The 14,697-nt window shown below is 37.8% G+C and overlaps 1 protein-coding gene across 1 annotated transcript in view; it reads right to left on the bottom strand.

Annotated features, from left to right (window-relative positions):
* Positions 1 to 1,442: 1,442 nt before the first annotated feature.
* Positions 1,443 to 14,697, bottom strand: part of LOC120098584 (cytochrome P450 2C7-like) — a 63,103-nt gene continuing 49,848 nt past the window's right edge. The window contains exons 7-9 of the mRNA XM_087609388.1: positions 6,068 to 6,255; positions 2,883 to 3,024; positions 1,443 to 1,865 (exon numbers count right to left, since the gene is read on the bottom strand). Coding sequence (XP_087465514.1) covers positions 1,684 to 1,865; positions 2,883 to 3,024; positions 6,068 to 6,255 — 512 coding nt within the window. The 3' untranslated portion in view covers positions 1,443 to 1,683. The remainder of the gene's footprint in view (positions 1,866 to 2,882; positions 3,025 to 6,067; positions 6,256 to 14,697) is intronic.

Raw genomic sequence — 14,697 nt, 5'->3', positions numbered from 1 at the left:
ATTAGAACGTCTTAAAAGCCCATAGCTAAGGTCTTACTCATAGACATTTGGAACAACTTCATAAAGCTGAGTTAATTAGACATAACCTCTAGCAACTTTTCCTGCTTATATACCTTTGAAGGTGAATGTGTTTGGATTTTGTAAATTTTATGAGCATTCTGAGTCTTTATTGTGTAGATGTACTTTACCACATTTTCTGTATCCACTCCTCTGTTGAAGGGCATCTGGATTCTTTCCAGCTTTTGGCTATTAGAAATAAGACTGCTATGAACAGTGTGGAGCATGTGTCTTTATTGTATGCTGGAGTATCTTTTGGGTATATGCTCAGGAGAGGTATAGCTGGGTCCTCAGGTAGTGGAGTGTCTCAATTTCTGAGGAACATACAGAGTGATTTCCAGAGTTGTACCAGTTTACAATCCCACCAAAAATGGAGGAGTTTTCCCCTTTCTGCTGTCACCTGAGGTTTTTATCCTAGCCATTCTGACTCATGTGAGGTGAAATGTCAGGGTTGTTTTGATTTGCATTTCCCAGATGGCTAAGCATGTTGAGCATTTCTTTAGGTACTTTTCATTCGATATTCATCAGCTGAAGATTCTTCGTTTAGATCTATACCCCAGTTTCTGATAGTGTTATTTGGCTCTCTGGAGTCAAATAACCTTTTGGAATTCTTTGGATATTTTGGATTTTAGCCCTATATCAAATGCAGTATTGGTAAAGGTATTTTCCAATCTGTTGGTTGCTGTTTTGTCTTAATGACAGTGCCCTTAGACATACAGAAGCTTTGCAGTTTTATGAGGTCCCATTTGTCAATTCTGGATCTTTGAATCTTAAGCCATTTGTGTTTTGTTGAGGAAATGTTCCACAGTACCCACATGATTGAGACTCCTCCCCACTTTTTCTTCTATTAGTTTGAGAGTATCTGGTTTGATGTGGAGGTCCTTGATCTACTTTGACTTAAGATTTGTACAGGGTGTTAAGAATAGATCTATTTGCATGCTTCTACATGCTGATCTCCAGTTGAAACAGCACCATTTGTTGAAAAAGCTATCTTTTTTCCATTGGATGGTTTTAGCTCCTTTGTCAAAGATCATGTGACCATAGGTATGTGGGTTCATTTCTGGGTCTTCAATTCTAGTCCGCTGATCTATCTGACTGTCCCTGTGTCAATATATACACACGTGTGTGTGTGTGTGTGTGTGTGTGTGTGTGTGTGTGTGTGTGTGCTAGAGATTGTATACAGCTGAAAGCAGTTTAGAAAACAATATATATTCCCTAACAGTTTCTCTTGCATTCTCTATGCTTCTTTTGATGTAGACCTGAAGGATGTGTTAAGTTGCCAATTTATTACATAAATTTTAAGCAAGTCTTAGAGCAGGTACACAAATAAAGTATAAATATTATTGAAAATATGCAAAATAAAAAATAACTAGGAATTATGATAATTATTATTTTATAGTGAAGCTTTATTTTAACTCAGGAATGGATACACAATGACACAAGGGATCATAAATTGTTATATGAAAGAGATAATACAAGTGGATTTGTGCTATAACTCCAGAAACTGCATGTGCTTTCTGGATCTTAAGACAAGAGTCAGGATGGATGATAGAGGGAAGGGACTGGATAAAAACCTGAAGGGGATTGCAGAAGGCAACACAGTAGAAGCCAAAATGCCTGATCTATTCAGGAAGGAATGAAGCAGAGCTGGTAAGTGGGTGGCAGAGAGGCAAAACCATTCAGAACTGGCATCGTATCAATGTCCTTTGGGTGAACCAGAGATTTCAGGTTAAAGTTCTGTAAAATGGTTGTCAAGAATAGAAACAACTGCATGCGGGCCAGGCCCTCTCCAACACAAGCTCGTTTTCCTAGAAAAAAGTCAAAGTAGATTACTAAATATCCCTAAATGTGCAATACACGATTCTTGTATCTGACCCATAAGATTATGAATGAATGGTGAGTCATTGTATTGGTAGTTAGCTGGGTGGCTAGGGGAAAGGACTAGATAAACAGTCAAAGATAGAACAAATTTGTTTTTCAACTAATATAATATAGAGAATTGCAAATACTTTTTAGCAAAGTGTAACAGTTCACATTTATAATCAAACTGTCTGGGATATTTAAGAAGTATTCTATGTTTACTATCAAAAATCAAACCCAAGGAAAGAAACTGCATATCAGAAGTCAGACCCTACAAAATAAGTTTAGACTCAAAATCCATAACTCTCAGCTTGAATGGAGGAAAACAAGGTTCCCAGTGATTTCCCAAGGTTTCACTGTGGAAAATCATGGCATAAATACAAAGTCTCCATCATCTCATAATAATCTTGAAGTTTCTGTTATTCGACTCACATAGAAAGGTTCTGATCTAATGCTTCCTCATTGATATGCAGTTTCTCCTTATAATTCTCCATTACCCATATTCTGAAACAACTAAGAAGTCAATTATTAAGATGGTGATATGTTTTGCAGTTGTAAAATTTAAGGTTTGAGCAAGAAATTTGCTATCTTCTCAAAAACCCAGAGATCTTGGAGACTTTTTCATTATCCTCTCCAGCAGACGTTTAAAAAGTAGTAGTCATTCATGCGAATACTGAGTGTACTTGAGGCTCCCTTGTGGGTTTCTATATTTTTGATACTTGATATTGGCTAACTGAGCATGGAGGTGAGTGACACAAGAAATATGAATTTAAATTATGATTCCCTCAATTCTGTAGTGAGATAGTAAATTGTAAATGAAGTTTGCCTTCTAGGATGACACTGAGACATGGATAAGTATGCTTTCAATTGTGTATAAATTGCAAGTCTCTCAGGAATTGGGAGCCACTGTGTAAGTCTCCACAGATCTTCATGTCACTGAAACCATAAAAATGAGTTTCTATTACCTGCTGAGAAAGGCAAAAAGTAGTCACTTTTCTTAAAGTTTCCATTCTCATCTAGAAAGTGGCCAGGGTCAAACATCTCTGGGTTGGGGAACTCCTTGCTGTCATGCAGCACTGATGTCAGTGATGTTAACACTTTTGTTCCCTAGAACAATACACAGAAGCATCAAGTTACAAAGAAATCATAGGGCTAAAGTTACCAGGAAAATAACATAATTCACATCTTTTGCTATATAGAAGGAGTTGAATACAAAGAATGGCAGTGACATTTTAATGCACAAAGTATTGGAGGAGGGGGTGGAAATTTATCTGAGGCCAGTCATACTGATGTGGCCAAAGTGCCTTCCAGTAACATTTCACATGAGTTCTTGAATGAAAATTTCTGAGTTTCTTCTCCCTTTCCTGTAGATTGGACTCTTGCTTCTCGTAGCACTCACTGTTCTAGCTCATCACATCTGACTCCATACACATCACATGAATCAGAGTCCAAAAGGAATAATATGTTGAGAGTTCCAAATTCATTAAGCACATTAGGAAGTGTATAGAAAGACAAATACTACATTTCCCCTTCATGTACTCTATTTATTCATCCATCTGTCTATATATTTATATCATATAAATGTAAATGCGGGGATATGTGCCAGAGTAGAGGTGTGCTATCATATATATATATATATATATATATATATATATATATATATATATATATATAATTTATAGATCTTTAGTAATGTGCAGATGCAAATTCTCAGATATACATATATATGTGTGTGTTTGTGTGTGTGTGTGTGTGTGTGTGTGTGTGTGTGTGTGTGATTGTAAAGCAGGATGAGGGATATGTGGGAAAAGTAAGGGAAGAAATAGAAGGAGTTGGAGAAGAAGAAAATAAAATAAAACAAAATAAGACACAGTGTAAGTCTTAATAGCCATAACCTGATGGAAGCTAAATCATAAAACTTCTGAAGATTCACAGAAATTTTGGGAACTTGTACTGAAAAATTCTCTTTAACTAAAGCACAAAGTAACCTCATATCATTGCAAATGTTCTAAGAATGTTCTGTTCACAGGTCTCACAAGCCTGTCACATGTGTTTGAATTCAGCTTAAATAAATATATTTAATATTTAAAATCCCGAAAGAATACATTGTTAAGTTGTGTGAAAATTAAGTCCAAGTCTCAGTAAGCATGGAACATATTATATTCATAGTCATTTGTTTACACACTGCCTGTGATTACTTCTCTGCTACTCATGACAGAGCTTCTGAAGAAGAAGCATAATCCTAATGGTCAAGAAAGCCTGAAATCTACTATGCTTATTATGGCAAAGATGAATGGTTCTTCTTTATTCTATTAGTTCTACTAAGAGCAGTGGCTTGAGTTTTATCAAACAAATCAATTACCTCATTTTTCAGCTGTGAAGCGATGCTTATTTCTAAACCAGGTAAATTTGAAAAAGAAAATAATGGAATATTCTACTCCACTGGAGTACAGAGACCAATCATGTCATGAGCCAACAGCAGTATAAAGGGTGGGAAATTTAACTGATGCAGCACTAGCCTCAAGCTAGGCATTAAATTCAAGAAATCTATCATGACACAAGTCATTCCTATCTTGTTTTTCATTCTATTTACCATTTAGATGGGTCTAAGGTCATACAACATAAACAAGTTTTGAAAATTAGCAATAGATCTCAACTATAATAAGTGAAAACAATATCTCAAAAATATCATTTGGCTAAAGAGAGCAAACTGGTATCCTAACACTTATACCAAGCCTGGCATTACACAGCAAGGCCCATTACCACCTGGCAAAGTTAGTTCCATCAGCACCACATGATGTGAGTAGTGGGAACTCTACCTGTATCATTTTGGCTCAACTCCCTAAAAATATGAAATTGCCCAAGAGATAGCATTGAACTCTTTCTGAATGGAGTTATCATTATAAAACTTTGGCATTTTTCATCTGTAATACCATATCCTCAATCAGAATTTTTTCAGTGTCTTGAAATTAACATTAAGTAACTACAAAAAATTAAATATATAAAAACAGAACCACATCAGGGAACATTTTTCAACTTAGTTTTAAGCAGCCATCTCAGTTTTAGTATCAAAATTCTAACAAGTTTAAGGAAGCAAAAATAAGAACAGAGATTTCTTATGATAGAAGCCATAGGCAACGTAAAGCAGAAAATATCCAATGTACATCCATGTTTCTACAATATACAGTCAATAGTTTAAAAGAAAAGTAAACAAGGCATAGAATCATTAAAATGTTGCTGCGAAAAATTTTGGAAATAATGTAGAGACTTTGGATAGAAATATCATTCCAAAGTATAGATAAGTATTCTTGGTCATACTCATACATAATTTGTTCCAAAATAAAGTGTCCTTTATATCTTTAAACAGAACAGACTTAAAAAATGTTCATCTGATCAACATGACTGTGTATTTCTAAAACATCAAATTTGATATGGAGATGTTAAAATTATGATTTTTCAGCCTAATGAGAAATGATACAAGTCATGCCTAAGGGAACCAGGTCTGCACATCAATTTGTCACAACGAAGAGAAACTAATAACGCAGGATACAAAAAGTACATACAAAAGAATTAGCTCACATAACACTTTAAATTCCACATACATTTACATGCATATAAATATAAGTAAACATTTACATTGGGATAAATTTAAATTCAACAGAGTGAATAAATAATTAAGCAGATAGAAAGAATGTCAGAGGCACTTAGAGAAATGATAACAGAAGTATATTTACCATTCATGAAAACTCTAAGTAGATATGAATGGGCTGCTCTATGACAAAGAAACAAGGCATAGAGAAAATTAACATCCCCAATACATAAATGAATGGCATTGATAAATTAAAGTATTCAGCATTTCATTTTGTTTTCAAACTTGGAGATTTATTTCTCACAGTCATAAAAATTTCAGAAAAGACTTTTGGAAAATTGACAAAATAGTGAAACATTCACAGAGAAATACCTAATCTTTGCAAAACAGTATGTGGAAGGCTAAGCAAATGTGGCGGTGTCAATACAAAATATATCTGTGGCTGCAGTAGAGCTGCCCTTTGGATCATGAAGGCAGGCACAGATATATCAGAGGACTGGTACCACACTATGAAACTAGAAGCATCAAGAACTTGGAGGCTCAACAAAGAAAGGAGCTTACCTTCGGGATGAGGTAGTTCCTGAATTTAATGTCACAGGTCACTGCATGGGGCAGGTTGGTCGGGACAAAGTTAATGAATCTCTGTACCTCATGAATCATGGCATCTGTGTAGGGCATGTGTTTTCTATCCTGCATGCAGGGGCTGCGATGTCTGCCAATCACACGGTCAATCTCTTCCTGGACTTTAGCTGGTTGGTCATAGTAAAAAGCAGGAAAATGTGGGGAAAGTGACAGGTTTGTCATAATTTCAGGACATACAGAGTTCAATATAAGTATGCCAAAAGAAATATTTAGACAAAACAGCATATACTCATTATTTTGGAGTCATGAGAACAAAGAAAGTATAAGTAATTAAAATATCAAATAAAGCAGTATAATTAGTCAACATATTTTAGTCCTTGGTTAAAGTTATTAGTGTTAGGTTTTAAACCCAAAATTCATTCCAGACCTGTGCTATTTCCCTTTTGCCCCTGTGCTAGTATCAGAGGCTCTGCTCTGGATCCAAACAAACTCAACCCACACACAACCTGCAACTTCAATCACCAGGTATTCTGACACATCCACAATCACAGATGAGACTCCCAAACCCCAGCCCAATACCTGGTGGAACCAGATCCATGGACCCTGCATTGCAGATATCCTGCCCAGTGAGAGACCTGCATTCCTTGAGGTTTACACCTGTACCTGGAGTATAGCCTCTGCTCTGGATCCCAATCCACGTGGACCACACCCCAGTAAGCTCAAACCCCAGGGATTCTGACTCATTCAGTCTCACAGAATCACAAGCTCAGAGGCTCACTGGAAGAACAGGCCAGGGACAGATAGGCCAGTTAACACCAGAGATAAGTAGATGGCAAGAGGCAAGCTTAAGAACATAAGCAACAGAAACCAATATTGCTCACAGCATGAAAACCCATTTCTCCCATTACAGAAAGCCCTGGATACCACAATACATCTATTAAGCAAGATTCAGATCTAAATTCTCATCGCATAGAGATGATAGAGGCCTTGAAGGACATAAATAACTCCATTAAAAGAAATACAGATAAACAAGTAGAAACCCATGAAGAGAGAACACAAAAAAAAAACCCTTAAAGAAATAGAGGAAAAGCCAATCAAACAAGTGACAGAATTGAACACAACCATCCAGGATCTGAAAATGTAAATAGAAACATTAAAGACAACACAAAGGGAGACAGCCCTGGAGATGGAAAACATAGGAAAGGGTGGGAGTTACAGATGCAAGCATCACCAGCAGGATACAAGAGATAGAGGAGATAATTTCAGGTACAGAAGATACCATAGAAGATATCAACACACAGTCAAGGAAAATACAAAGGGTAAAAAGCTCCTAACCTTAAACATTCAAAAAATGCAGATGCTTCAGTCATTCCTAAAATGGGGAACAAAAATATTCACAGGAGTAAATATGGAGACAAAGTTTGGAGCAAAGACTGAAGGAAAGACCATTTAGAAAGTGCCCAACAGGAATCCAGCCCATATACATACAGCTACAAAACCCAGACAATATTGCTGATTTCAAGAAGTGCATGCTGGTGGTAGCCTGATATAGCTGTCTTCTGAAAGGCTCTGCCATAACCTAACAAATGCAGAGGAGGATGCTTACAGACAACTATTGAACTGAGAAAGGGGTCCCAGTTGGGGGAGTTGGAGAAAGGATTGAAGGAGCTGAAGAGGTTTGCAGCCCCATAAGAACAACAATGCCAACCAACCAGAGTTCCCAGGGATTAAACAACCATCCAAAGAGTACACATGGACAGATGCATGATTCCAGCTGCATAATTAGCAGAGGATGGCCTTGTTGGGCACCACTGGGAGGAAAAGCCCTTGGTCCTGCCAAGGCTCGACCCTCCAGTGTAGGGGAATATCAGAATGGGGAGATGGGAAGGGGTTGGTTGATGGGTGGGAGAACATCTTCATAGAAGAAGGGAGAAAAGGATGGAATAGGGGGTTTCTGGCCAGGAAACTGGGGAAGGGGATAACATTTGAAATGCAAATAAAAATTATCCATTAAAAAAAACTCAGGGCGGATGCTGGTAGAGAAATAGGAACATTCCTCCATTCATACCAATACTATCCAAACTACTCCCTAAAATAGAAAAACAGAGCACTACAAAATTCCTTCTATGAAGCCACAATTATGTTTATACCTAAACCACAAAATCACCCAACAAAGAAAAAGAACTACAGACCAATTTCTGTTATGAATGTTGAGACAAGAATACTCAAGAAAATTCTTCAAACCGAATCCAAGAACACATCAAAATGATCATCCATCAGGATCAAGTAGGCTTCATCCTAGGGATGCAGGGATGATATGATGTACAGAAATGCACCAACTTAATCCACTCTATAAGGAAACTCAAAGATAAAAACCACATGATCTTTTCATTAGATGCTATGAAACATTTGACAAAATTCAACACCCCTTCATGATGCAAGTCCTGTAAAGACCAGATTTTCAAGGCCCATACCTAAATATAGTAAAACCAGTATAAAGCAAACCAGTACATAACATCAGACAAAATGGAGAGAAACATGAAACAATCCCATTAAAACCAGGAACGAGACAAGACTGCACACTCTCCCTACTTATTCAACATTCGAAGTCCTAGCCAGAGCAATCAGACAATGAAAGGAGGTCAAAGGGATACATATTGGAAAGGAAGAAGTAAAAATATAACTATTTGCAGATGATATGATAGTAAACTTAAGAGAACTCAAAAGTTCCAACAGAGAACTACTAAGCCTGAAAAACGACTTCAGCAAAGTGGTTGGGTATAAATTTAACTCAAAAAAATCAGTAGCCTTCTTCTACTCAAAGGATAAACAGGCTGAGAAAGAAATTAAGGAAATGACAAAGTTCACAAGAGTTGCAAATAATATAAAATACCTCGGTGTGACTTTAAGCAAGTAAGGGAAAGATTTGTATGACAAGAACTTCAAGTCTGTGAAGAAAGAAATTGAATATCTCAGAAGATGGAAAGATCTCCCATGCTCATGGATTTGCAGAATTAATAGAGTAAAAATAGCCATTTTACCAAAAGAGTCAATGCAATCCCCATCAAAATTCAAACCCAATTCTTCACAGAGATAGAAATAGCAATTTGCAAATTCATTTGGAATAACAAAAACCCAGGATAGTGAAAACTATGCTCAACAATAAAAGAACTTCTGGGAGAATCACCACCTCTGACTGCAAGCAGTATTACAGAGCAATAGTGATAAAACCTGTATGGTATTAGTATAGAAACAGGCAGGTAGATCTGCGGAATAGAATTGAAGAAAAGATTTTTTTCAGCAAATGGTGCTGGCTGAACTGGAGGTCAGCATGTAGAAGAATGCAAATCAATCCATTCTTATGGCCCTTACAAAACTTAAGTTCAAGTGGATCAAGGACCTCCATGTCAAACAAGATACACTGAAATTTATAGAAGAAAAAGTGAGGAAGAGTTTTGAATACATGGGCACTGGGGAAAATTTCCTGGAAAAAAAACCACCATGCTCTACGGTGAAGAATTGACAATGCGACCTCATAATACTGCAAAGCTTCTGTAAGGAAAAACACACTGTCATAAGGACAAAACAGCAAACAACAAATTGGGAAATTACCTTTACCAATCCTATATTCAGTAGAGGGCTAATATCTAAAATATACAAAGAATTCAAGAAGATAGAATCCTGACAGCCAAATAACCCCAGGAAAAATGGGGCACAGAGCTAAACAAAACATTCTCTCCTGAGGAATAGCAAGTGCCTGAGAAGTACCTAAAGAAATGCAAAACATCCTTAATCATCAGGGAAATGCAAATCAAAACAACCTAAGATTCCACCTCATACCAGTCAGAATGGCTATGATAAAAACTCAGGTGACAGCAGATTCTGGCGAGGATGTGGAGAAAGAGGAACACTCCTCCATTGTTGGTGGGATTACAAAACTTAAGTTTGAGTGGATCAAGGAACTCCATGTCAAACAAGATACACTGAAATTTATAGAAGAAAAAGTGAGGAAGAACACTTTGGATATCAGACTGGAAGGCCCTCAGAAAATTAGACATTGCATTACCTGAGGACCCACCTATACTTCTCTTGGGCATATACCCAAATGATGATCCAGCATACAACAAAGATGTATGCTCCACTATGTTCATGGCAGCCTTATTTATAATAGCCAGAAGCTGGAAAGAACCCAGATGCCTTTCACTGGAGGACTGGTTTCAAAAAATATGGTACATCTACACAATGGCCTACTACTCAGCTGTAAAAAAAAATGACTTCATGAAATTCATAGGAAAATAGAACGAACTAGAAAATATCATCATGAATGAAGTTACTCAATCACAGAAAAAACAAATGGTATGCAGTTATTGATAAGTGGATATTCGCCAAGAAGCTCGAATTACTAAAGATGCAGTCCAGGGACCACATGAAGCTCAAGAAGAGGGATGACCAAAATGAAGATAGTTCGTTCACTCCTTCTTAAAAAGGGGAACAAAAATATTCATAGTAGGGGGTACAGAATCAAAGTTTAGAGCAGAGACTGAAGGAATGGACATTCAGAGCCTGCCCCACATGTGGCCCATATATATACAGCCACCAAAACTAGATGAGATTGATGAAGCTAAGAAGTGCATGTTGACGGGAACCAGATATAGATTTCTCCTGAGAGACACATCAAGGGCATGTCAAATGCTAGCAGCAAACTACTGAACTGAAAACAGAACCCCCGTTGGAGAAATTAGAGAAAGGATTGAAAAAACTGAAGTGGCTTGCAGCCCCATAAGAATTTAATGAATATGAAGGTACAACATACCCAAACTTATGGGACACAATGAAAGCTGTGCTAAGAGGAAAACTCATAGCGCTGAGTGCCTGCAGAAAGAAACAGGAAAGAACATATGTCATCAGCTTGACAGCACACCTAAAGCTCTAGAACAAAAAGAAACAAATACACCCAGGAGGAATAGAAGGCAGGAAATAATCAAACACAGAGCCAAAATCAACCAAGTGGAAACAAAAAGGACCATAGAAAGAATCAACAGAACCAAAAGTTGGTTCTTTGAGAAAATCAACGAGATAGATAAACCCTTAGCCAGACTAACGAGAGGACACAGAGAGTGTGTCCAAATTAACAAAATCAGAAAAGAAAAGGGATACATAACTACAGATTCAGAGGAAATTCAAAAAATCATCAGATCTTACTATAAAAGCCTATATTCAACAAAACTTGAAAATCTGGGGGAAATGGACAATTTCCTAGACAGATTCCAGGTACTGAAGTTAAATCAGGAACAGATAAACCAGTTAAACAACTCCATAACTCCTAAGGAAATAGAAGCAGTCATTAAAGGTCTCCCAATCAAAAAGAGTCCAGGTCCAGACGGGTTTCATGCAGAATTCTATCAGACCTTCATAGAAGACCTCATACCAATATTATCCAAACTATTCCACAAAATTGAAACACATGGAGCACTACCGAATTCCTTCTATGAAGCCACAATTACTCTTATACCTAAACCACACAAAGACTCAACAAAGAAAGAGAACTTCAGACAAAATTCCCTTATGATATCGACATAAAAATACTCAATAAAATTCTGGAAACTGAATCCAAGAGAACATCAAAACAATCATCCACCATGATCAAGTAGGCTTCATCCCAGGCATGCAGGGATGGTTTAATATACGGAAAACCATCAACGTGATCCATTATATAAAGAAACTGAAAGAACAGAACCACATGATCATTTCATTAGATGCTGAGAAAGCATTTGACAAAATTCACCACCCCTTCATGATAAAAGTCCTGGAAAGAATAGGAATTCAAGGCCCATACCTAAACATAGTAAAAGCCATATACAGCAAACCAGTTGCTAACATTAAACTAAATGGAGAGAAACTTGAAGCAATCCCACTAAAATCAGGGACTAGACAAGGCTGCCCACTCTCTCCCTACTTATTCAATATAGTTCTTGAAGTTCTAGCCAGAGCAATCAGACAACAAAAGGAGATCAAAGGGATACAGATCGGAAAAGAAGAGGTCAAAATATCACTATTTGCAGATGACATGATAGTATATTTAAGTGATCCCAAAAGTTCCACCAGAGAACTACTAAAGCTGATAAACAACTTCAGCAAAGTGGCTGGGTATAAAATTAACTCAAATAAATCAGTTGCCTTCCTCTATACAAAAGAGAAACAAGCCGAGAAAGAAATTAGGGAAACGACACCCTTCATAATAGACCCAAATAATATAAAGTACCTCGGTGTGACTTTAACCAAGCAAGTAAAAGATCTGTACAATAAGAACTTCAAGACACTGAGGAAAGAAATTGAAGAAGACCTCAGAAGATGGAAAGATCTCCCATGCTCATGGATTGGCAGGATTAATATAGTAAAAATGGCCATTTTACCAAAAGCAATCTACAGATTCAATGCAATCCCCATCAAAATACCAATCCAATTCTTCAAAGAGTTAGACAGAACAATTTGCAAATTCATCTGGAATAACAAAAAACCCAGGATAGCTAAAGCTATCCTCAACAATAAAAGGACTTCAGGGGGAATCACTATCCCTGAACTCAAGCAGTATTACAGAGCAATAGTGATAAAAACTGCATGGTATTGGTACAGAGACAGACAGATAGACCAATGGAATAGAATTGAAGACCCAGAAATGAACCCACACACCTATGGTCACTTGATTTTTGACAAAGGAGCCAAAACCATCCAATGGAAAAAAGATAGCATTTTCAGAAAATGGTGCTGGTTCAACTGGAGGGCAACATGTAGAAGAATGCAGATCGATCCATGCTTATCACCCTGTACAAAGCTTAAGTCCAAGTGGATCAAGGACCTCCACATCAAACCAGACACACTCAAACTAATAGAAGAAAAACTAGGGAAGCATCTGGAACACATGGGCACTGGAAAAAATTTCCTGAACAAAACACCAATGGCTTATGCTCTAAGATCAAGAATCAACAAATGGGATCTCATAAAACTGCAAAGCTTCTGTAAGGCAAAGGACACTGTGGTTAGGACAAAACGGCAACCAACAGATTGGGAAAAGATCTTTACCAATCCTACAACAGATAGAGGCCTTATATCCAAAATATACAAAGAACTCAAGAAGTTAGACCGCAGGGAATCAAATAACCCTATTAAAAAATGGGGTTCAGAGCTAAACAAAGAATTCACAGCTGAGGAATGCCGAATGGCTGAGAAACACCTAAAGAAATGTTCAACATCTTTAGTCATAAGGGAAATGCAAATCAAAACAACCCTGAGATTTCACCTCACACCAGTGCGATTGCCTAAGATCAAAAACTCAGGTGACAGCAGATGCTGGCGAGGATGTGGAGAAAGAGGAACACTCCTCCATTGTTGGTGGGATTGCAGACTGGTAAAACCATTCTGGAAATCAGTCTGGAGGTTCCTCAGAAAATTGGACATTGAACTGCCTGAGGATCCAGCTATACCTCTCTTGGGCATATACCCAAAAGATGCCTCAACATATAAAAGAGACACGTGCTCCACTATGTTCATCGCAGCCTTATTTATAATAGCCAGAAAATGGAAAGAACCCAGATGCCCTTCAACAGAGGAATGGATACAGAAAATGTGGTACATCTACACAATGGAATATTACTCAGCTATCAAAAACAACGAGTTTATGAAATTCGTAGGCAAATGGTTGGAACTGGAAAATATCATCCTGAGTGAGCTAACCCAATCACAGAAAGACATACATGGTATGCACTCATTGATAAATGGCTATTAGCCCAAATGCTTGAATTACCCTAGATCCCTAGAACAAACGAAACTCAAGACGGATGATCAAAATGTGAATGCTTCACTCCTTCTTTAAATGAGGAAAAAGAATACCCTTGGCAGGGAAGGGAGAGGCAAAGATTAAAACAGAGACTGAAGGAACACCCATTCAGAGCCTGCCCCACATGTGGCCCATACATATACAGCCACCCAATTAGACAAGATGGATGAAGCAAAGAAGTGCAGACCGACAGGAGCCGGATGTAGATCGCTCCTGAGAGACACAGCCAGAATACAGCAAATATAGAGGCGAATGCCAGCAGCAAACCACTGAACTGAGAATAGGTCCCCTATTGAAGGAATCAGAGAAAGAACTGGAAGAGCTTGAAGGGGCTCGAGACCCCAAAAGTACAACAATGCCAAGCAACCAGAGCTTCCAGGGACTAAGCCACTACCTAAAGACTATACATGGACTGACCCTGGACTCTGACTCCATAGGTAGCAATGAATATCCTAGTAAGAGCACCAGTGGAAGGGGAAACCCTGGGTCCTGCTAAGAGTGAATCCCCAGTGAACTAGTCTATGGGGGGAGGGCGGCAATGGGGGGAGGGTTGGGAGGGGAACACCCATAAGGAAGGGGAGGGGGGAGGGGGATGTTTGCCCGGAAACCGGGAAAGGGAATAACACTCGAAATGTATATAAGAAATACTCAAGTTAATAAAAAAATAAATAAATAAAATGTATTATAAATAAAAAAAAATTCTGGAAACTGAATCCAAGAGAACATTAAAACAATCATCCACCATGATCAAGTAGGCTTCATCCTAGGCATGCAG

The sequence above is a fragment of the Rattus norvegicus genome, chromosome 1 (assembly GCF_021556685.1).
Source record: "Rattus norvegicus strain SHRSP/BbbUtx chromosome 1, alternate assembly SHRSP_T2T, whole genome shotgun sequence".
NCBI lineage: Eukaryota > Metazoa > Chordata > Mammalia > Rodentia > Muridae > Rattus > Rattus norvegicus.
This window is presented reverse-complemented; position numbering and strand designations above follow the sequence as displayed.